At 43.2% G+C, this 23,121-nt stretch overlaps 1 protein-coding gene and 1 long non-coding RNA gene across 6 annotated transcripts in view; one reads left to right on the top strand and one right to left on the bottom strand.

Moving 5' to 3' along the window:
* The window catches only part of LOC111166456 (uncharacterized), a 21,684-nt gene extending 9,463 nt beyond the window's left edge, over nucleotides 1–12,221 (bottom strand). Inside the window, exons 1-4 of one of the 5 annotated variants that reach the window (XR_016388994.1) lie at nucleotides 11,815–12,221; nucleotides 11,411–11,525; nucleotides 7,265–7,383; nucleotides 578–664 (exon numbers count right to left, since the gene is read on the bottom strand). This is a non-coding gene — a long non-coding RNA (uncharacterized LOC111166456). Of the gene's footprint in view, nucleotides 1–577; nucleotides 665–7,264; nucleotides 7,384–11,306; nucleotides 11,757–11,814 lie in introns of those variants that run through there. The other 4 variants (XR_016388996.1, XR_016388997.1, XR_016388993.1 and 1 more) reach the window with 4 other exon arrangements.
* The window catches only part of KPNB1 (karyopherin subunit beta 1), a 25,660-nt gene continuing 14,708 nt past the window's right edge, over nucleotides 12,170–23,121 (top strand). Inside the window, exons 1-9 of the mRNA XM_022558142.3 lie at nucleotides 12,170–12,527; nucleotides 12,631–12,689; nucleotides 14,865–15,047; nucleotides 17,510–17,710; nucleotides 18,613–18,765; nucleotides 20,428–20,487; nucleotides 21,266–21,355; nucleotides 21,707–21,817; nucleotides 22,576–22,677. Of these exons, the coding sequence (XP_022413850.1) occupies nucleotides 12,488–12,527; nucleotides 12,631–12,689; nucleotides 14,865–15,047; nucleotides 17,510–17,710; nucleotides 18,613–18,765; nucleotides 20,428–20,487; nucleotides 21,266–21,355; nucleotides 21,707–21,817; nucleotides 22,576–22,677 (999 nt within the window). The 5' untranslated portion in view covers nucleotides 12,170–12,487. The remainder of the gene's footprint in view (nucleotides 12,528–12,630; nucleotides 12,690–14,864; nucleotides 15,048–17,509; nucleotides 17,711–18,612; nucleotides 18,766–20,427; nucleotides 20,488–21,265; nucleotides 21,356–21,706; nucleotides 21,818–22,575; nucleotides 22,678–23,121) is intronic.

The raw sequence follows: 23,121 nt of genomic DNA, 5'->3' as shown, positions 1-23,121 counted from the left end.
AAAAATGTGTGTGTGTATTGCTTAGACTCATTTTTTACTGATATTTTAATTCAACAATTTAATCTATTAATGTATTAATTTACTAATTGAATTTAATTAACTTAACTCCCATTTAAAGAAAAGAAGCCCTGGGTAGTTGGAACAAAGAGCACTCCTGCTGGCTGGAATGCAGTCTACAAAGGAAAGCCCACAAGTGCTGGGGTTGGTGGAGATCAACATCCATACTCTGTTGACACAATTACGCCTCCATAAATATTATCCACAGCCAAGCTAGTCTACTATGATTAAGCTTTGTTTCTTTCTCAGTTTTCTAAAACATTTTTTTCCTGGAGTTAATCATTAATTCAAAACAAAAAATTTTTGTTTTGGCTTAGTTTTCCATGTCCCTATAATGAATTTATTCTCCACCATCACCAGAAGTGTAAATTTTTCCTCTATTCATTCCATCTGATTTCTTGGGAGACGTCCCTTCTGTCCTCCTGCCCCAGTCCTGATTACTCTCAAAGGCCTGCAGCCAGGTTATGTCACCCTGGGATTTCCTTTCATCATCATCTTGAAGATTCTCTTCATTTCTCACCTCTGTTGAATATCCTGTTTCCAGGATCACGTCTTCCTGTTTCTTGATTTATTCTTGTTTTGGTGTACCACATCCTCCAGACGTTTCCTAAGAAAGGGTACATGGGTAGGAAGTAAAATTTTTTAAGATTTCACGCATCTGAAAATATGCTTACTTTACTGAATTCACAATTTGGCTAATTCATAAAGTTAGAGGTCATAAATAATTCGAAAGCATTCCTCCACCATTCCAGCATGGCTGATGGGAAGCATGGTACCATTCTGACGGCTGTTCCTTTGAACGTTAACTGCTTTTTCTCTCAGAATTTTTTAGTAACCTTCCTCTATTTACTCAATGACCTGAAATTTCTGATTTTTTTTCCATCTATTATGTTGGGCACTCAGTGGGCTTCTCATTCTGGAGATGTAGGCCATTTAGTTTCGACTTGATTTCTTGAATTATTCCTTCAATGCTGCTTTCCCTCCACTTTTCTCTATTTCTCTGTAACTCCTCTTAGTTGAATGTTAATCCTCCTGGGCTACTTCTAGCTTTTAAAAATCTTTTCATGCCAATTTTCCAGGTTATTTTTTGGGGGAGAGCCAGGCTGCGCAGCCTGTGGAATCTTAGTTTCCCAACCAGGGATCGAACCCAGGCCCTTGGCAGTGAAAGCGCAGTCCTAACCACTGGACCGCCAGGGAATTCCCCAGCGTTTTTTTTAAAGAAAGGATATTTTCTCAACTTTATCTTCCAACCCTTTGATTGAAGTTATTGGTTATATTAAGATCTGTTTTATTCTTTTAATATACATACCTTCTGTTCTTATTTCTTGGACATAACATCTCCATATCTGAGAATATTTATCATCGTTTTATAAATTTATTTTTATTTATTTACTTTGGCTGTGCTGGGTCTTTGCTGTGGCACATGGGCTTTTCATTATGGTGTGTGGGCTAAGTTGCAGTATCTGGGATCTTAGTTCCCCGACCAGGGATCGAACCCGGGCCCCCTGCATTGGGAATGTGGAGTCTTAGCCACTGGACCACCAGGGAAGTACCTTTTTTTTTTTAATATTTATTTTTGGCTGCACCGGGTCTTAGTTACAGCATGCAAACTCTTAGTTGTGGCATGCATGTGGGATCTAGTTCCCTGACCAGGGATTGAACCCGGGCCCCCTGCATTGGGAGCTCAGAGTCTTAGCCACTGGACCACCAGCGAAGTCCCCTAACATCTTTTTAAGTTATACTTTGTTTTGTTCTGGTCTCTGTGCTGTTTCTGTATCCTCTAAGTTCCTTTGTTCTTGTTTGTTTGTTTGGTCTTTGTCTTTCATGTTAGAGATTTTCTTCAACTACCTGGTAATCTCTGACAGTCCATTCATGTTTAAGACTGAGGCACTAAAGTTTTCTGGAAGCTCTGTGTTCTGAGACAGGGCTTTGCAGTTGGGCATTACTATAGTGAGTTGACTTTCACTTGGGACTCTCAGCTCTTAGTGGGTTGAATAGTGTCCCCTCCAAAAGATATATCCACATCCTAATCCCCATAATCTGTGAATGTGACCTTATTTGGAAAAAGGGTCTTTGCAAATGTAACTAAGTTAAGGATTTTGAGATAAGACCACCCTGGATTATCTGGGTGGGCCCCAAACCCAATAACAAGTGTCTATAAGAGATAACACAGAGGAGAGACAGAGAGAAGAGGAGAAAGTTATGTGAAGATGGAGGCAGATTGGAGTGATGCTGCTACATGCCAAGGAACACCTGGAGCCACCAGAAGCTGGAAAAGGCAAAGAAATGCTCCCTAGAGCCTCCAGAGGGGACGTGGCCCTATTGACATGTTTTCAGACTTGATTGATTTCAGACTTCTGACTTCCAGAACTGAGAGAGAATAAATTTATTTTGTTTTAAGCTACCAAGATTTTGGTAATTTGTTGTAACAGCCCTAGGAGACTAATACAGTATCTATAGGTATTTCTTCTTGAGCTGGTCAGTTTTCCCAAAGGATCCTCCAATCTACTGATTGTAGGGTAATAGCCTGGCTAGGAGAATCTTAGGGCCAAGTGTGACAAGGGGGCCAGGTCGCACCATCTGTTATGTAGGCTTGTTTCAGCTATGCTTAGCATCCCAGAGTTCAGATTCTTTCTAGATTAGATTAACCTTTCTTTCTTTCTTTTTTTTTTTAAATAAATTTATTTATTTCTGGCTACACTGGGTCTTCATTTATGCACATGGGCTTTCTCTAGTTGTGGCGAGCAGGGGCTACTCTTTGTTGTGGTGCGCGGGCTTCTCATTGCAGTGGCTTCTCTTGTGGAGCACCGGCTCTAGGTATGCGGGCTTCAGTAGTTGTGGCACGCGGCCTCAGTAGTTGTGGTGCATGGGCTTAATTGCTCTGCGGCATGTGGGATCTTCCTGGACCAGGGCTCGAACCTGTGTCCCCTGCACTGGTGGATTCTTAACCACTGCACCACCAGGGAAGTCCCTAGATTAACCTTTCAACAAGGTGTATTAATTGTGTTTTAAAAAATTTTCTGTATTTGACATCTTGGGGCTTTGCTAGCCCTGGACAGACTGGCCCTCCCAACACTAGCCAATTCTTAGAGATAGTAAACCATTCTCCTGCCAGTGCACCTTTTATATATAAACAACCGATCCAAAACCCTTACTCCAACCACCTACTTTATCAGGCTCTCACAATTAGAGTCACTATTCCTCTGCCCTCATCACCCCAGGGCCAGATACCAGACAACTAGAGATAGTCCTTATGCCCCAATGTCCACTGAAATTATTAAACTAGCCAATCCTAAGCCTGCTTACCCAGCTTCACCTGTTCCTTCCTGTGGAAGCCAAACTAAAGGCTGTGGCCAAGTTGTATATCCATACAATGGAATACAACAAAAAGGAATGAACTATTGCTATGTGCAACAATGCTGATGAATCTCAAAAAAAAAAAAAAACACTGAGCAAAAGAAGCTAGGCACAAAGAGTATATGCTGCATGATTTATTTATAGAATTCTTTTTTTTTTTTTTTAATTTTTTGGCCACGCCGAGCGGCATGTGGGATCTTAGTTCCCTGACCAGGGGTCAAACCTGTGCCCCGTGCGTTGGAAGCACGGAGTCTTAACCACTGGACCACCAGGGAAGTCCCTAGAATCCTTTAAAAATGCAAAAGAAAGATGGCAGAAAGCAGACTGTGGTTGTAAGATTGTAAGATAGAGGGTTGACTGCAAAGGGGCATAAGCTGTGGTACTGGTAAACTTGTTCTAAAAAAAATTTTTTTTTTTTTTTTGCGGTACGCGGGCCTCTCACTGTTGTGGCCTCTTCTGTTGCGGAGCACAGGCTACGGACGCGCAGGCTCAGCAGCCATGGCTCACGGGCCTAGCCACTCCGCGGCATGTGGGATCTTCCCGGACCGGGGCACGAACCCGTGTCCCCTGCATCGGCAGGCGGACTCTGAACCACTGCGCCACCAGGGAAGCCCCCATACTAATTTTTAACACAACCTGACAATGAGTTGAACCAATTTAAAATTCTTGAAAGTACATTTTTGGGGGGGGGGGGTGACAAAAATGTTACATAATAATACTTCAATTTTCATTTAAAATTGAACTACGTTGAGAAGTATGCCAATATTTCAGTGGTGGATATAATTTGGGATTACAGGTGATTTCTGCTTAACTCTTCATGCTTTTCAAACTTCTCCAGTGAGAAGCATGTATTACTTTGATAATTAGAAAAAGAACAAAGGAAGAAAATAAAGGAGGACTGAATAAATGAAAGGAGAAAACGGCTGAGGGTGTTTGGTCTGTCTCCAGACTCTTTGACAAACACAGAACCGGGCCGGGGTAAGACTAGACAATCTGCTCCACTTCCTTCACATCTCTTGGAGGCCCTCCTAACTCAGGATCCAGGAAGCTTTTATCTCTATATTCTTGCCTTTTTTCTTCTTCTTCTTCCTTCTCTCTATGTCCCCAGTACTGAGTCCCTTTCTGCTTTGGGGTGGGGGGGATACAATGTTTTAAAAAACCACCTATTGGGACTTCCCTGGCAGTCCGGTGGTTAAGACTCTGCGCTTCCAATGCAGGGGGCAAGGATTCGATCCCGTGTCGGGTAACTAAGATCCCACATGCCATGCAGCATGCCCCCGGTACCCCAGCCAAAACAAAATCACCTATTTTCAGAAAATAGTTTATAGAAGCTTGGTTGTGCCAGGTGCTGCAGGGCCCTTGCCCTTGAGCTTGCAAATCATTCTCCAGACTTTCTCCCTACCCCTTTCCCTTGATTTTTAAAAACTAATTTTTTAAATATATTTTTTGATCAAAAAAGTAATACTTGTTCGCTGAAGAAAACTTGGAACACACAGAGAAGAATAAAAAATGAATACAGGGCTTCCCTGGTGGCGCAGTGGTTGGGGGTCTGCCTGCCGGTGTGGGGGGTGCGGGTTCGTGCCCCGGTCCAGGGGGATCCCACATGCCGTGGAGCAGCTGGGCCCGTGAGCCGTGGCTGCTGGGCCTGCGCGTCCAGAGCCTGTGCTCTGCGACAGGAGGGGCCGCGGCAGTGAGAGGCCCGCGTACCGCAAAAAATAATAATAATAATAATATAAAAATCATCTGTAATCCTACCACCCAGAGACAGCCATTATTAACATTTGGTTTATACATTCCCAGTCCTTTCCCTATTCATGAATACACAGGTATAATACATGCTTCCCTTCTTTGAACCAAACAGGACATCTATGTGCAATCTGCAAAACTTTTTGAGGTATACCATACAGTCAGTGCAAAAAATGCATGGCTCTTAGGTGTACCTCTTGATGAATTTTCCACATAAATACCTACAATATTTTAACTTATTTTCTGTACTTCGCAATCTACTATGAGCATCTCCCACATGATTAAATTATCTTCTACAGCATAATTTTTTTTTTTTTGCAGTACGCGGGCCTCTCACTGCTGTGGCCTCTCCTGCTGTGGAGCACAGGCTCCGGACGTGCAGGCTCAGCGGCCATGGCTCACAGGCCCAGCCGCTCCGTGGCATGTGGGATCTTCTCAGACCCAGGCACGAACCCATGTCCCCTGCATCGGCAGGCGGACTCTCAACCAGGGAAGCCCTACTGCATAATTTTTAATGGCTAACTACAATTATAATAGTCCATCATACTAATGTATTGTAACTTATTTAACCAATCCATCACTGTTAGGTATTTGGGTTGTTTTCAGTTGTTAACCACTGCAGTAGTTTCCTATCACTACTGTAACAAATTACTACACTTAGTGCTTTGAGCAACACAAATTTATTCTCTTACAGTTCTGAAAGAAGTCTAAAATGGGTCAGCAGAACTGTGTTCCTTCTGGAAGCCCTAAGGCAGAATCTGTTCCTTGCCTCTTCCAGCTTCCAGAGGCTGCCAGCATTCCCTGGCTCATGGCTCCACATCACTCAGGCTTTTACCTCTGTCATCACATCTCCTTTTCTGACTCTTATCCTCCTGTCTCCTTCTTCTAAGGACCTTTGTGACTACACTGGGTCCACCCAGACAATCCAGGATAATCTCCCCATCGCAAAATCCTTAATTTAACCACAGCTGCAAAGTCCCTTTTGCCAGGTAAAGTAACATATTCTTGGGTTCCAGGGATTAGCACATGGACATCTTTTGGGGAACATTATTCAGACCACCATAGCTATGAACAGTCCACTCTCCCACTTCTTTTTCTACCTCTGCTCTTCCTTCTTTTCTCCCTCTCACTTTTAGTGCCTACTAGTTTGTAACCCCATTTCCAGTTCCAAAATCTTTTCCTTTTCTTTCTCTCTTTATAGAAGGTTAAGACATAATTTATCCTTGGGAGCTCAGTGACTGTTTCTGATCTATTGACTTCTAACTTCTTCTTTCCCAAGCACCAGCCTTTCTCCCAAATCCCAATCAAGAATGTACAGTTTCTGGGAATTCCCTGGTGGTCCACTGGTTAGGACCCAGAGCTTCCACTGCCGGGGGCCCGGGTTCAATCCCTGGTCAGGGAACTAAGATCTGTTAAGCTGGACGGCCCAGCCAAAAAAAAAAAAAAAGTACAGTTTCCCTTGATTGTCCCCTTATGACATGAAAGACTAAACGTTTCTAAAACTGGATACACACGACCCCTCCCCTAACCTCTACCCCACCTTCCTGCACCAACTCAGCTCCTATACATGATCTTGTTTTTAAAATGATTACTCTCAAAAATACTCAAGGCTGGGGACCTAGGACTCACCTTTCATTCTTCTCTCTCCTTTGTCTCTCATCAGCCGCTAAATCCCGTCGATTATTTTGTGACTTAGCACTCCTCTCATATTCACCTAACATCTTGGCTGTTGCCAGAGTGTGTAACCAGAGGATCTTCTCCCCATCCAAACCATACTGGTTGTATGGGGGTAGATTATCCTCTCCTCCAGGAAGCCCTCTTTGACTGCCCCTTTCTGGGATACCATCTCCCCCTTCTAGAGAAAAAAACCCATAATTAAGTGTCCACTATGTGCTCAGCTTTTCAACCATCTTAAAATTTAATCTTTAAAGTCTGGTTTTAATGTTTACAAATGAGGAAACTGAGAAGCTAAGTAACTTATGCAAAGTAACAGAGCTAGTAGATGGCAGAACTTGAACCCCAGCCTGACCAACTCCAATGCCAAGCTTTTTGCCTCTATTCCACATGGCCTCCCTGGAGTTAATGCCCATGGTTTAAAACTTGCCTGTTCATTAAAATCACCTGGCGGAGGGACTTCTCTGGCGGTCCAGTGGTTAAGACTTCACCTTCCGGTGCAGGGGGTGTGGGTTTGATCCCTGGTCGGAGAGCTAAGATCCCACGTGCCTTGTGACCAAAAAACCAAAACATAAAACAGAAGCAATATTGTAACAAATTCAATAAAGACTTTAAAAATGGTCCACATCAAAAAAAAAAAAAAAACCCCTTAAATAAATAAATAAATAAATAAAATCACCTGGGGGACTGATTCTGAAGCCCCACACCAGAGCTACTAAGATTCTCTGAAGGTGGAGCCCAAAAATCTATTTTTAAAAATTTCTATACTCATCATATGACATATTTTATTATTTATTACTAATTAGTATGCTTAAAATACATGCTTTATTCCACCAACTAGGGGAGGAAGTACTGTCCTATTCATCTTTGTGACCCATCCAGTGCCTTTATAGAACAGGCACTCAAAAATATCTGCTGGTTATTTAAATGCTAAATAAACTATGAGGTATACTGTGAGCTACACTGTAGTAATTTTCAGAGGATAATAACAATAATAACAGCTAGCACTTACTGAACCCCCATCATATGCCAGGCCCTCACTGTTCTAAGAAATTTACATGTATTAACTTCTCAGGACTTTGCAATAATCCTACAAGGCAAGATCAGGACACAATTTGCAGGGCCCCTTGTTCAAAAATTATTAAGAATTTCAACATGGTGACAGCAGAGCATTAAACCAAGTGAGGGGCCAGCATTTCTAAGCACCTGTGTGACTGTATAGGTCTCACACCTATAAGCCAACCCTGGCTAAAACTATTATCTCCATTTTACAGATGAGGAAACTGAGACACAAAGATATCAAATGAGCATTCCCAGTATCACACTGTTAGTAAGTGAAGATATAAATGTGCACTACCTTAGTTGTAGAAGGCTTCATTGCAAACTCTATATTTACAAAGTTCTCCAGTCCTTCAAGGTTCAGCTGAAAGCCCCCTTGTCTACTAAGTACTCTCACAAGTCAGGAAAAAAATCTCTCCTCCTCCTCTGATATTTTAGCTCCATGACAGCATTTGGTTTGAACCTTTCTTATGGACTTTATCACATCCCCATGTTATACCTGAAATAACCTGGGAGGTGGGGGGTACATCTAATAAATTCACGTAGTTGAATGAATGAACAAAGAAACAAACTTGTGCATGACCTGAAGACTGGGAGAGATGAGGAGGGAACCTAGGCAGGGGACAGGCCTAGGATAGTGCTGAGCACTTATGCAGGATGAAATTATATGACCAGCTTGATTGGACCAATGGTACACATGGGCCCTAGTGTGGATAACACTGGAAAAGACGGTGAAGTTAAGTTTTAAAGCGCCTTTTTCAAAGCTAGACCATCACTTCTCACGGGACATAAGGACGAGTTGTATGTACCCCTCTGAGGTCAGCCAGCTTTGCTCAGGAGGAAAAGGCATCAGGTCATAGCGTGATTGCTTCTCCCCTCGCAGCCAGTCTCCTCACACATAAGCACCATGGGTTAGTGGGGGGACTGAGCTGGAGAATGCCATCTGATCTTAACCATTCACCAATTCATTGTTTAACAGATACTGGTGAACATCTCCCGTCATAAGACACTTGCACCGAGCACTTTCCCAACTCCCATTCATGCTCAGATCACCCAATGGTATGGCAGAGATTCTCCCATTTCACAAGGCTAAGACGTTAAGTAACTTGCTCAGGATCAGAGAGCAGGAAGTGGCCGAGTAAGACTGAAATCCACTTTCTCTCTTTAATTTCAGAATTTGTTCATTGGACATGAATATTCCTGTTATAGAGAATAGCATATTAAAACCCATGGACTCCATGCATAGCTCAAGAAATACAACCTGAAGCCCCTGTGTACCTCTCCACATTCACTAAACCACATGGCCTCCAATTCCTCCTACTTGGGAAACACTGCAAATGGCATCACCATCCGGAAATCTAGCAGGCACCAGTGACACCTCCCTCTCCTTCCAATCAATTACCAAGTTCAATACCTATCTCTATTTCCACTATTCCTTCTACCTTTCTCCTTTCTACAAGTATCGGCTCATATCTGGATTATTGCAATGGCCTCCTAACTGGTTTCCTTGCATCTGCTCCTCTCTTTCCAGTCTTAATCTTCACATTGCAACCAAAGACCTTTTTAAAACCTTTGAGTAGCTGCCCTCTGGTCTTAGGATATAGACAAAAGCATTGGCATGTGAGGCTCTCACATGGTCTTTCCCTTACTCAACACTCTAGCTTTGTCTCAATCCCTTGTTCCCTGTATTTTGGGTGTGCCGGCTTTCTTGCAGTTTCTTATAATCCCTGAGCTCCCTCCCACCACAGGGCCTTTGCACATGTTTGTTCTTCCCTTCTCCACCTGAATTAACTCTTCCTTTCTCAAGTACGCTTTCCCTGAGCCTCCTGGCTGGGTCATTCTTTGGTATCTCTCACTTTTACAACTTTACATCTGTTTGTGAGATTAATTGATTAAAGTCTTTCTTCCCTAATAGGCCAAGGGCCAAGAACCACTCGCTTCGTACAAAATACATGCTAAATAGATAATAGCCAATGTATATACAACATATACAAGATGCCAGGCAGTGTTAGCTCTTAACATGTATCAACTCACTAAGACCTCCTAAAAGTTGTGTATGAGGCAGGTACAATTATTAGCCCCACTTTACATAAAGCAAAGAAAATCACACAAGCTTAGAAGTGACAGAGTTGGGTTATGAACTCAGGCAGTCAGTTTCTGGAATCTGAGTGCTAAGCACTCACATTATGGCGCCCAGTAGCATCAGCTGAATGCATGACAGTGTTGGCTGTTTTTGATAGGGACTACAAAGCACCTATCTTAGCTCAACTAAAAAATCATTTCAGTTGGCTGTGGTAAGGACCTTATGTTTGACTGGAACTTTGCTGCAAAACATTTATCTTCCCAGCATTTTATTCCAGCTACTTTAAAAATCCATTTCCCCTCACTGGTAGTATCATGACTGATGTTGAGCAGAGGAGGTGTCTCAGCAAACTGATAAGAGGACAGGAGAAACTTGGCTTGGAGTGAAACAGAACTGCAGATCATTTGTAGTATGGGTAATACTCATAAAGACAATACAAAGATTTTGATGGACGTCATCTCAATCTTCATTGATTCCTAATAAAGTTACACACACAGGGCAGTTCTTCATCAGCTGATAGATGAAGCAAAAGGCTGAGATTAAAAGGACTGCTAAGCCACAGGAAATCAACTAGTCACAGGATGGGTAAGGAACGGTGTCCCCACACTTCCAGCTTTAGATATTTGTGGCAGAGAAAGATCTCGTCTTCCTTTAAGGAATAAAGGTAGCTGGCCAACCTTTCCTAATTCTTTTTTTGTGTGTGCGCTGCGTGGCTTGTGGAATATCAGTTCCCCAGCCAGGGGTTGAACCCAGGCCACGGCAGTGAAAGCGCGGAATCCTAACCACTAGACCACCAGGAAACTTCCTAACTCTTGGTTGGAACTTCTCAACAAGGAGTTGCTCTTAGGTTTTCCCAGTATGGCTAGAGTAGGGCAATTTTTCCACAAGCTGAAGCTATATGGCAAAGAGCTCTATAAGCTAGCTGCATCCAATTAACCCTAGATCAATATGGTGAAAATGTAACAATTCTGGAAATTCTTCACCTGGAGCCCCTGTACCAATGTAAGGGGAAGTCAAGAAACTGTACGCACATTTTCTTTATGTTCATTTTGCTAAGAAAAGCTTTCATTAGTTTCTTTGAGGGCTTACAACTAAAAAGGCTAAGAACCACGATCCTTTATGCCTGTACACACATTCTTTCTGGTTCACGGTTGTGCCTTTATAAAAGGGCCACGTTCGCAAGATGAAACATTTCTATTCTTTCAAGTACCTAATAGCTATGAATGGGAGTGTAAGAGGAATCCAACTGTCCAAACCACATAAGTTAGACCTTATAACAGCACAGGCCTCAAATTATAAATAGGTCTAAAGTAACTGTATTAGCATTCACCTCCTTGGAGGAGATGCGTGTAAGGCCAAGAGCAGTCAGGAGCGCTTGAGTCCAGTCCCAGTAAGGCCACTAACCGGCTGAGTAACCTTGGATAAGGTGCATACCCTCTCTCGGCTTCAGTTTCCACATCTGCAAATTGGAAGTTGAACCGCATGGTCTTCAAGGTCCTTCCCAGCCGAAAGCCTGGTACCAAGTAGGCCTAGCCATTAAAGCAGCTTCCTGTGGGCGCGGGGCAGGGTTTTAACGGTCCCCCCCTCCCCCGCTCGAGCCCGCGAAACCCTCGTCAACACGCCCCTCGGAGTGACTGCGCTTTCCCAACCGCAGCCCGGACACGGCTCCGCCCCTTCCCGGGGGCGTCCCGTCGTGCACTGCGCCGGGCTTCTAAAGCGGTGGGGCACCTCCCGCCTTTCCGAGGCCCCGACCCCAAACTCCTCTCCCCAGTTTTTTAGGGTGCCCTATCCTATCAACGTCTAGTATCCCAGCCAATCAAGCAGGCCCGGAGTCTTACCTTCTGTCCACCCTCCTCCCAGCGCTCCTACAGCCTCAGCTCACGGCCTTTACCAGGCCAATCCAATCAGCGGCAGACTCTGGCCGGCCTCACCCCAATCTCCCGCCCCTCGGCCAATCCGCACCCCCATCCTGCTGCCCGCCCAGCCAACCCCGGGCCTTGAAACCAGCGAGCGAATGGGCGCAGGGCGGCCCTTCAACGCTAACCGCCTGGCCAATTGGGGATTCCGCGTGGCCACAGCGGCAGCCAATCGACATGTAGCGCGGTGCCGCCGCGGAGAGGTCCGGTCCGAATATCCCTCCGCCTTCCTCCCTCCCCCTCTCTCCCTCCCTGCGAGCCGCCGTTAACTCACAGCCTCCCTTCCCTTCTTTCTCCCTCCGCCACCCGAGCACCAGCCGCGCTCTGAGCTGCCCCCGGGGTCCCTCCCCCGCCGTCAGAGGAGCAGCTGCCGCCGCCGCCAGTAGCAAATTAGGAGGGAGGAAAGACGGAAAGGAGGAAGGAAGGGGAGCTGGAGCGACTACCAAGAGGGAGCCGGTGAATGGGCTTGTGGTGACCCCCGCCCCCCACCCCACCCTCCCTACCCACCCGACCCCCAACCCCCATCCCCAGTTAGAGCCGCCGCCCGAGAGGCCGGGCCGTCGTCCTAAGAGGAGTCGCCGCCACCACCTCCGCCATGGAGCTTATCACCATCCTCGAGAAGACCGTGTCTCCCGGTAGGACGCGGGGGCCGGGGGTCGAACTGAGGTGATTGGGTGGGGGGAGGGGAAGCCCTGGTCCCTCTGACCCTGTCCCCTTTCCCACTTTCCTTCCCCCCAGATCGGCTGGAACTGGAAGCGGCGCAGAAGTTCCTGGAGCGTGCGGCCGTGGAGAACCTGGTGCGTGCCACCCCGCCGTCCGCCATCCCGCCGTCTCCCCATCCCCTGCATGCGGGCCTTCCCGCCCTCCCGGAGGCCCAGGCCTCGGGAACCCACCCCGCCCCATCCCGTCCCCTCCCCCCCCGTCCAACCTAACCCCGCCATCGGGAAGCCGGTGGGTGTGTCCCGCCCCGGGCCCGGCATCTGGCCAATGGCGCGGCGCGCCGGGGTGACTGCCACCCAATCGGCGTGCAGCCTGAGGGCGGCGGTGCAGCAGGAGGGAGAAAGAGGGAGGGAGAGGAGGTTAGGTTGCGCGGCGCTGCGTGTTCAGCAAGGGTGGGGGTGGGGGAGCCGGGCCTAGGGGCCATGTGGAAGCTACGAACCCTGCCGCCCGCCTTGTTCGTACCGGGGCCGGCTTCTCCTTCCTGTCCCGTGGCCCCTGTGATTGTCCGCCTACTTCCCAGAGCTCTACCGTTTCCAGTCTCCCTTGGTCTGTGCTCAAGGCCAGGCCTGCACCCGAATGCCTCTTAACCCATTTCCGGCAGTGTTTCTCCCTTTCTTGACTGGGTATCCCTCACCCGGGTTTTTGTATTTCCCCCCCGCGGACCCCCGGATCAGTAGAGACTAAATCTGCACCCAGATAACAGGGTGAGGCTCATCCTTGAGATCGGGCCTGTTTCCAGAGGAAAGTTCCTCGTTTTTCATATTTTCAAATTTAAAGGGTACAGAGCAAATGAATGTTATGTCTCCTAGAGACTGGATCTCTGTATAGAATTGTGAGATGTATTGGTTGAAACAATCTATGTGCCAGTAATGTTTCTCTTTGGATTCCCTCCTGTTGGGGGGATGGGGAGCAGAGGGAAGGGTGAATGATACTAGACATCTTTTAAAGGTAATAGTTCACTGTAACCAGATGTGTTCTTTTGTGTTACTTAGGCAACATAACGCAAGAAAAAAAAGTGACAAGGTGTATTTTTATTTTATACAAACTGCCTTTGAATGGTTTTTGGGTTTTTTGTGTTTTGTGGAGTTTCGTGTTTTTTGTGGGTCTTTTTGGCTTTCCATGTGTTAGTTTTTACTACCAATCTTTTTATCCTTAACTTTACATAGAAAAGATTTTTATCCACTAGTATAGACTGATAATATTTGCACTTGGTATATATTCCTCTTTTCTTCTTTTGCTAAATTTGCAAGGAGCCTTTTCTCGTATTCCTAACATTTTATCTAATTCCCAACATTCCTAACATTCTTTAGTGGTATATAATTAATAAAACCCACTGTGGTTGGAGGACTTGTTAGTGGTAAAGTATCTGCTTTTAGTTTTTCCTGTTAGCTCTTCCACTGGAGAGAGCTTCTTTCAGGGAAGACTAGTGTGTGTTAAAATTTTTAAACCAAATTTTTAAACCAAATTGGGGACCTGAGCAGTACAAAAGATTGAGTATACTTTTCAAGAATCTACAGTAATGTTTAAACAACTCAAGAATAGGAACAACTCAAGGAATTGTTAATAACACACCTTTAGTGTGTTAACTCTTGCCTATTAAACATGAAGTCATTTTCCTTGACATTTTTATCTTTTCAGTTGCCCCCTATTTCTAAATATTTGTTATCACTTTTTCCTTATAAATCTTTTTTCACTGTTATCATTTTGGTGAAACACTGTAAACTAGAGAACACTAGCCTCCCAAGTCTATGTTTTACATTTAGAAGTACTTCCCTCTCTTATAACCTGCTTCCATGAGATCAAAAGCCACCCTGGGTGTCATTCTTTTTGGACCAAGATTTTTTTTAATCTAAATTTTAAAAGTAACAATTTTATTTTCTACCCTGTCATAACATATTCATTTAACAAATACAACTTACTGAGTACCGGGTTTTGTTCTAGGTATGAAGAAGAATCCTCTACCAGATTGTCAAGCTTACTTTAATTCTGGGGGATCTGATGTGAAGATTTGGGCACTCTTAGTTGATGTTGATAGGAAAACCTGTAACTCCTTGTTAAATGCTGAGTCTGTGTGAGAAGATGGATGACTTCCTCATGTACCAAATAACATTTTTATAGGAATCTTGAAGTAGATATTTTGGCATTTTCCGAAATATTATATGTCCTAAAAATTTTAGGTTTTCCCCTGTTTTTTGGTGCTATTCTCAATTGGTAAAATTCCTAAGAGGTATTATTCATTCACACCTCAACAGCCCACTTTCCTTGTGGAACTGTCCAGAGTGCTGGCAAATCCAGGAAACAGTCAGGTTGCCAGAGTTGCAGCTGGTCTACAAATCAAGAATTCTTTGACATCTAAAGATCCAGATATCAAGACACAGTACCAGCAGAGGTGGCTTGCTATTGATGCTAATGCTCGACGGGAAGTCAAAAATTATGTAAGTAGCTTTCATCTCCTTTTGGTCACACTAGCCTGGGGAATGTCAGTTCTTTGGTCATCTACATGGGAAGGAGCTGACAGTGCAATAGATGTCTGGGATCTAAACTTAACTTGAAGGTAAAAAATGTATTTGATACAAGTCTTCTTTCTCAAACTGTCTTTATCCAAGTGATTTAGAGCTTAGTTAACTAACACTTAGCTCTTGCTGAACTTCTGCTGTAGATAGTTCTCATTGTTTGGTGATTTAGGCATGGCACTGTGGAGTCAGAAGGGGAATTAAATGATCTCCTGGGCTTTCAAGCCCAAAGAGTTTGTGAAATAAGATTATGACATTAATCACGTTTTTATCTACTTAGCAAATAATGAGAAACTTCTAGAGACATCTGGCTTTTTGTCAAGGTGTTTAAAAAGTGAGCTGATGGATTTTTAGTTTTTATTTATTTATTTTTTTGAGGAAAATTGAATGTCACTTGTTGCGTTGTATTATGGAGTTCTTGTGATTTGCTTGGTGAATTAGAAATCCATAATTCTTGCTGCAGCAAAGAACTTCAGAATATATGGACGTATATGCTTTTTTTTTTTTTTTTTTAATTGGGTTCTTTAGTGGCCTGTGTTACATGGATAAGGCACAGAGAGTAGTAAGTCAAACATCTGTGCAGTCATCAGTTGGTCCTTGGTATTTGAGGAGAAACCAGTGGGGGGATTTCTGCGTCTGTACTTGTGCTAGTCATGGTTCTGCACATCAATCTTCTGTTTCCTGGTTCTGGGTGTCAGCATTAGGTAAATTAGTGCTCTTTACGGCAGTAACTTCTCTTTCTAATTATGTACCTCCTTCCCTCTTCACTCTTGCATGGAGGAACTCATGACGGGAAACTAGGTTACAAAAGCCAACTTATTTTGAATCTTCTTTGGAATATGTAGAGCTATTTCTGTCCACATTGGGTTTCCTTATATAATAACATTTTAATTCTCCTCTCAGTAATTTGATATAAATGAAGTTTATTCCATTAATCACTGGAAATCTTTTGTTGTTGTTTGTTTGTTTTTGTATTTTGGCCTCGCTGTGGCATGTGGCATCTTAGTTCCCCACCCAGGGATTGAACCCATGCCCCTGCAGTGGAAGGGTGGAGTCTTAACCACTGGACCACCAGGGAAGTCCCATAATCACTGGAAATCTTGGTACTTAACTGTATTCATTCAATTTCTCGTTTTCCTCAAATTACACAATAGTAAATGAGAGAAGACATGATTGGAACTGTAGTTGACTTTGGAGGGGGGCACATCAATCTTAACACCAAATTTAAAATTTTTGAGTAAGAATTTGTATAGACATTATTGAGCTTTCATGCATGAAAAAAATAGTTATCTTGGGCTTTTTTCCCTTTCATAGCACATCTGGTAATACTTTTTCAGTGCTGGTGGTTATTTTTTAAAATGTGGGTCTGGACACAGTTGAGAGCTAATTTCTTACTCCTCTTATTTCTGATAATTGACTGTTATCATTAGGGTCACCCCTAGTTTTAAAAAAATAACTTTCAGTACTCAGGATTTAGACATTTGTAGTCTCTAAATCACCTCAAGTAATATTAATTAATGGTCTTCTAGAAGCAATTTAAAAGAGAAAAGCTAAAGATAGAATGGGATTCACGTATGTACTAGGAGATGGTGCAATACAGTATAAAGGCACCCTGGATTTCTTAGTCAGACTTGGATTAATACCTGTTCAACCCCTGCCCTTTTGGACAATTCATCTCATCCCTGCTCCCTGCCCCCTTCCCCATAACAGTCTTTCTTAAAGTCCAGTCTAGCTCTGGTAGCCCTAGGGAGCAAAACCTTCATTTAGAATCAATCAGAACTGTTATTGGGTAGAGCTGTTGGGAGTGGGCAGGGCTGATGATATACCGTATAAGGGGGAAGGATGGGGATTTCATTATTATTAGCTACAAAGCAGGATACTAAGTGACCTGACCTAGTCAGCAGAGCTGGCCTGAATATCTGGCAGCTACTCTTTGTCCTGCGGTCATGCCAGGAACAGTTAACTGTTTGCCTTTTGAGTGGACTGGTGATTCTTAGTGAGTTCATTGACAGAATTAGCTGATCATGGTAATGATTAACCCAGGGTCAGTTGTGGCTTCATTCTTTATCTGTACCTATGCCTTTGCTACTTTCTCACCTTGTGTTGAACACTGAGGTGAGGTATCTGGCTTTGGAGATTCCATTTGGAAGTAGGAGATAATTGGTTTCATTTCTAGCCTCTGGGGCAGTGTTGATTGTGCTGCTGTTGGTATTGAGGCTGGCTGTTTTCCCAACAGGTGGCCTATACTGTATATGCCTTTTCCTACTTTTCTGTATTATAGAAAATTCAGAGACTGATGTAAGAGGTATGCTGGTAGGCAAAATATATTCAAGTAGTATTAAAATTGATATCTTTTGTCTTTTTGTGTGTGTACCTGTGTACAGGTTTTGCAGACTTTGGGCACAGAAACTTACCGGCCTAGTTCTGCCTCGCAGTGTGTGGCTGGTATTGCTTGTGCAGAGATCCCAGTGAACCAATGGCCAGAACTCATTCCTCAGCTGGTGGCCAATGTCACAAACCCCAACAGCACAGAGCACATGAAAGAGTCGACATTGGAAGCTATTGGTTACATTTGCCAAGATATAGTAAGTGCTGTATCTAACTTATATACCTCTGATTCCCTCTAGTTGTAACATGCATGGTATTAGAATTATTCTTTATCATCATGAAGAAAACCAAGCTATTGCAGAGTGTTTTGAAAGTAGGGCTGCTTTATTTGTTATTTTAGACTTCTGTATTTAGATAGTTAATTTATCCTCATATTGCTAAGCATGCCCTAAAGGAAAGAGACTTAAGGTTTACAAACTCAAGATGGAAATCCCTGTATGGAGGGGCATAGATATTCTCTCCTCTCCTTGATCTGATCGCTTTCTGAAGATCCTCAATGTACCAAGGGTGCTGTGTTACTTTTTCAGTTACTATTTTACAGAAACAGTTTGCCAGCTTTTGCTGTAGTGGTTTAACCACTGGAGCCACAACACAGTATGTTAAATGCAGCCCTCCTAGGACTGTTGTTGCTGCTGAGGTTACTACTCTTGGTGTCTGTTTTGATATACAGATTTGATGAAGCAAAGAAGTCCACAGCACTTGACCTGGACTTAGACTCCATAGATGTGCCCAGGTGTTGATCCTTGGTCCTCAGATGTTCTGAAGCTTTACTTCAGTTGGTACAGATGGCCTGGAAAAAAACACCAGACTGCCATCTCCATTTGCACAGAAGGGGAAAAAAAAAGCCAGCATTACTTCATGCCCAGAGTCATTATGCTAAGAAGCAGAGATGAAGTTGATGAGTTTAACTTGTTTCAGTTCAATTTTGGACTACCAGACCCTGGGATATTTTGCAGGTGGTTTGTCCCTAAATGGAAATGTGTGGGAAAAGATCAGGAAAGTCTCATGCTACTCTCTCAAACGGCTTTTACAGTTGAAAGGACTGCTGATTAGTCATGAGCTCAGTTATTATATTCACTGCACTTCTCTGCTGTTTCAGGACCCAGAGCAGCTACAGGATAAATCCAATGAGATTCTGACTGCCATAATCCAGGGGATGAGGAAAGAAGAGCCTAGTAATAATGTGAAGCTAGCGGCTACTAATGCACTCCTGAACTCACTGGAGTTCACCAAAGCAAACTTTGACAAAGAGGTAAGTGTCTCTTGATTAAAAGGTGTAGGTTCAGAGGGTGAGGCGTGAGAGTTAAATGAAAGTTTTGTTTTGTTTTGTTTTAAGGTTATGACTTAGAAGGTACCATCTTGTTTAGAAGCATTTATTTCCCATCTAGTTAAGATTTGTGTTGTGTGAAACGGCCATGGAGTAGGTGTTTGCCATTTCTCATCAGGCTTTTGGGAATAATGTGATCTAAAATGTTTCTAGGTTTAGGTTTTCCCTTTTGCAGTCCAAAGTGTGAGTATGCTTTGGGATTTTTTTAAAAAATATTATGCAAATTGGGCTGTTTCATACTTCCTTAGGAAAGTGCTTTTGAAAATTAATAAAGTTTATTTTGCCTGAAAGTATTTCCCTCTATTATTTATTTTTAGTTGTGTTAAAATGTACAATAAAATGAAGTTTGCCATCTTAACCATTTTTAAGTGTAAAACTCAGTAGTGTTAAGTATATGCACATTGTTTTGCAACCAATCTCCAGAACTTTTTCATCTTGCAAAACTGAAATTATATTAACTCCCCATTTTCCCCTTTACAATCCCTGGCAACCACCTTTATACTTTCTGATTCTATGAGTTTGTTTACTCTAGACAGTTTATGTTAGTAGAATCATACAGTATTTGAATTGTCTTTTTGTGACTGGCTTATTTCACTTAGCATAATGTCTTGGGTTCATGCATGTTATAGCATGTGTCAGAATTCTCTTTTTAAGGCTGAATAATAATTCCATTATATTCGTTTGTTGATGGGCATTTGTTTTGCTTCCTTCCACCTTGTGACTGTTGTTAATAGTGTTGCTGTGTACATGGGTGTACAAATATATCTTTGAGAAGTGGTTTTCAGTTCTTTTGGATATATACCCAGAAGTCGATTGCTGGGTGATAGAGCCTGAAAGCATTTTTGCACGTTTGTTGACGCTTTAGTTGGGCTTTTTGCCTTTTCTTGGCCTTAGAGTGGACAAAGTAGGGAGGTCTAAGAAACGAAAGCAAACTGCAATTCTAATTGCTTGGAAAATGTAGTTCATTAGTCTTCTCCTGTATCTTACCACATTTGATCTGGGTTTGTTTGAATTCCCTTAAATTTTATTTTTTTTTATTTTTAATTTTTAAAAAATATTTATTTATTTATTTGGTTGCATCGGGTCTTAGTTGCGGCATGTGGGATATTACTTGCGGCATGCGTGATCTAGTTCCCTGACCAGGGATTGAAGCCGGGCCCCCTGCATTGGGAGTGCAGAGTCTTAGCCACTGGACCACCAGGGAAGTCCCTCTCTTAAATTTTAAATACAAGGAAGGGGGTTTTCCTAATTGTAGGGGGGTTTTTTGTTTTGTTTTAGCCATCTTTATTTCAATCCTGTGACCTACATTTTCCTGTATGCTTCCTTCCTCAAGTCTTGTTAGTGAAGGTCATTTGGGAGATTAAAAGATTCAGGACCTCCTTAGAGGGCAGGTCATATAGTAGACACTGGGGGCAAACTCTGTAGAGCCTTCATAGTCCCATTACTGTGTCGGGAAAACCTGCTTGATTGGTCCAGGGTTGTGTGGGTCCCTGAGGGAGTGGGAGTTTTCTTTGAAGGGATAGTCTAGTAATCTTCATATATGTGGTTTATACTCTTCTCATTTTCTTTATTTTTATTCTTTTGCAGTCCGAAAGGCACTTTATTATGCAGGTGGTCTGTGAAGCCACACAGTGTCCAGATACAAGGGTAAGTGAGAGGTCATGTGAAAAATTTGTCTTCTGTCTTTCCTAGGAAATGCTAACTCTAGCATAGTAGTTTGAAATGTTGGAATCTGGTGACTTCAGAAATAGGTTTGACTAATACTGTTATTAAATAAGAATTTTTCTTCACTGAATTGGAGAAGAGGGAAGAATAGTCCTTGGAAAGCTAACATGATGGAAGTTGTCACGTTCTTAAAAAAGATTTAAGGGAGAAATGGTTTTTGATCAGCCTTGCTATTTTTTTTTTTTTTTTTTTCGCTACGCGGGCCTCTTACTGTTGCGGCCTCTCCCGCTGCGGGGCACAGGCTCCAGACGTGCAGGCTCAGCAGCCATGGCTCACGGGCCCAGCCGCTCCGCGGCATGTGGGATCTTCCCAGACTGGGGCACGAACCCACGTCCCCTGCATCAGCAGGCGGACTCTCAACCACTGCGCCACCAGGGAAGCCCAGCCTTGCTATTTAATTGCTGTAGGTTGTTCAAGTGACTGTTTTCCATTGTAGCCATTGAAACAGCTTTCCTATTGCAGTAACCTAAACCTTGACCCTTGAAGCCGGTGGAAGTAACATCCAGTCTGAGGGCGTTAGTGAGTTTAGTCCTGCCAGGGGTTCCACAGATACCTTTAAAGTAAAAAAGAAGGAAAGGAAATACACTTCAATTGACACTATAGATTATTAACCCATTTGAGTGAAGTGGTTATTTCCCTTTGTCAGATTGCATTGTTATTAAACTAAATAGTAAACTGTTTAATCTGATGTTTGCAAAAGGTACGAGTGGCTGCCTTACAGAATCTGGTGAAGATAATGTCCTTATATTATCAGTACATGGAGACATATATGGGTCCTGCTCTTTTTGCAGTAAGTATTTTTATTTTATGTAGTTGAGCATAGAGCTGATTGCAAAAGTCCATTATTCTTAGTTGATGTTTCGTCAGTTCTGTAATTATTTAATGTTGTGAAATCAAGGAAATTCCCTGAGTCTGTGTATTAGATTTAAGTTCATCAGCAGTGTGCCAAGAAAACTTGTGCTACCTTTGTACTAATAAGAAGAGTATATTTTAAAAATCTCTTTCTTTTTCCTACCTTTCATTTCAGACCTAGCTTTCATAAATCTACATTTTTGAAACTTGAGTATCTGTGGTTATAGGAGGGGTCGAACTTGAACCAGCACTTATTTGGGGCCTGGGGTGTTGTGTTTTCTCTCTTAAGATCACAATTGAAGCAATGAAAAGTGACATTGATGAGGTGGCCCTACAAGGGATAGAATTCTGGTCCAATGTCTGTGATGAGGAAATGGACTTGGCCATTGAAGCTTCAGAGGTGAGCCTGGGAGAGTCCACGTGGTGGGAGAGCTGTCATTCTGACTGGGCTTTGGGACTTACCTCTTTTGTGGATATTATTTTTCCTCTGGGAGAGCTTTATTATGACCGGGCTTAGAGGGTATCTCCATTTGTAGAGATTTGGGGTTTTCTGCTAGCCAAAGGCCCTCATGAGGGAGACAGATCAGGAATGAAGCATCTCCTGTTTTTACCAGTCAGGATTTGTTGAAAATACTAGTACTGTGAACACAAGGGGGCAGCAGGAATTCACATTTTAACCAGGTGACATCTGATGCTGAATTATTTTCTTTTGGAAGGCCTAATGCAAGCATGGGATGTATAATTGATAGCTTACTAACTCTGGTGAAGGAATTAAATACGGAGAAAGGGGTTAATTCTGCACTCGCAAATTCAAATTCAAGCTTTGTTTCCAACCTTGATTGTCTTTATGTCCTACAAAAAGCACAATCTTTGGCATCTTTATGTAAGCTTCATACATCTCTTCATCCAGAGGTCACTTAGTGAAAAAAGAATATAATTCTTAAGGTTGCCTTGGTCCTTTAAGGTAGATTATATGTATGGCCTAAAAGAATCTCATTGAAGTAGCCCAAAAATGAGCGCCTCCAAAGACCACACACACTGCATGTTACCATGTGCTCCATGTATTTCTGTACGGACCTGTGGGCAGCTCTCACTGTATGCCTTTAGTATCATAGCTTGTTTGCTGCTGTCCAGAATTTGCTTTATGTTTCTCCTCAGGCAGCAGAACAAGGACGGCCCCCTGAGCACACCAGCAAGTTTTATGCCAAGGGAGCACTACAGTACCTGGTTCCAATCCTCACACAGACACTAACTAAACAGGTGAGTTACCTTCCAAACCTAGCCAGGTGAGCTGTGAAGCCTTGTTAACGGTTGGTTTGCTGTGGAACAGTTGCCACGAAGGAACTCAGCAACTCTTGAACTAGTTGATGTTCTGTTATAGATGCCTCGGGAAGAGCTGAGCTGGATCTGTAAGATCCTCTAGGCTCTGAATAGTTTTTGATCAGCCTGACAAAATAACTGTAGCAAGACTTCATGAGGGATGTGGGTTTAATGAGTAAGTAGAGAAATTATCTTACAAGAAGTGTATCTTGGTTGCCATTGTTCCCTTTTGGCTTCATGCATCACAGTTTTTCTTGGTATGGTGTTTGGAAAGATTCTTTCTGTCACCTCATCTCCCCTGGTGCATGTGAAATATTATCAAAGAGCTGGCAGCGCTTTGAAGAAACAACGCTGTAACTTTGAGCACTGCAAAATTTCTTCGTA

Source organism: Delphinapterus leucas, chromosome 19, assembly GCF_059928025.1.
Source record: "Delphinapterus leucas isolate spDelLeu-1000000601 "Yukka" chromosome 19, BTC_Dleu_Yukka2, whole genome shotgun sequence".
Lineage (NCBI taxonomy): Eukaryota > Metazoa > Chordata > Mammalia > Artiodactyla > Monodontidae > Delphinapterus > Delphinapterus leucas.
Note: the sequence above shows the minus strand (reverse complement) of the source record. Positions and strands in the feature narration are given on the sequence as shown.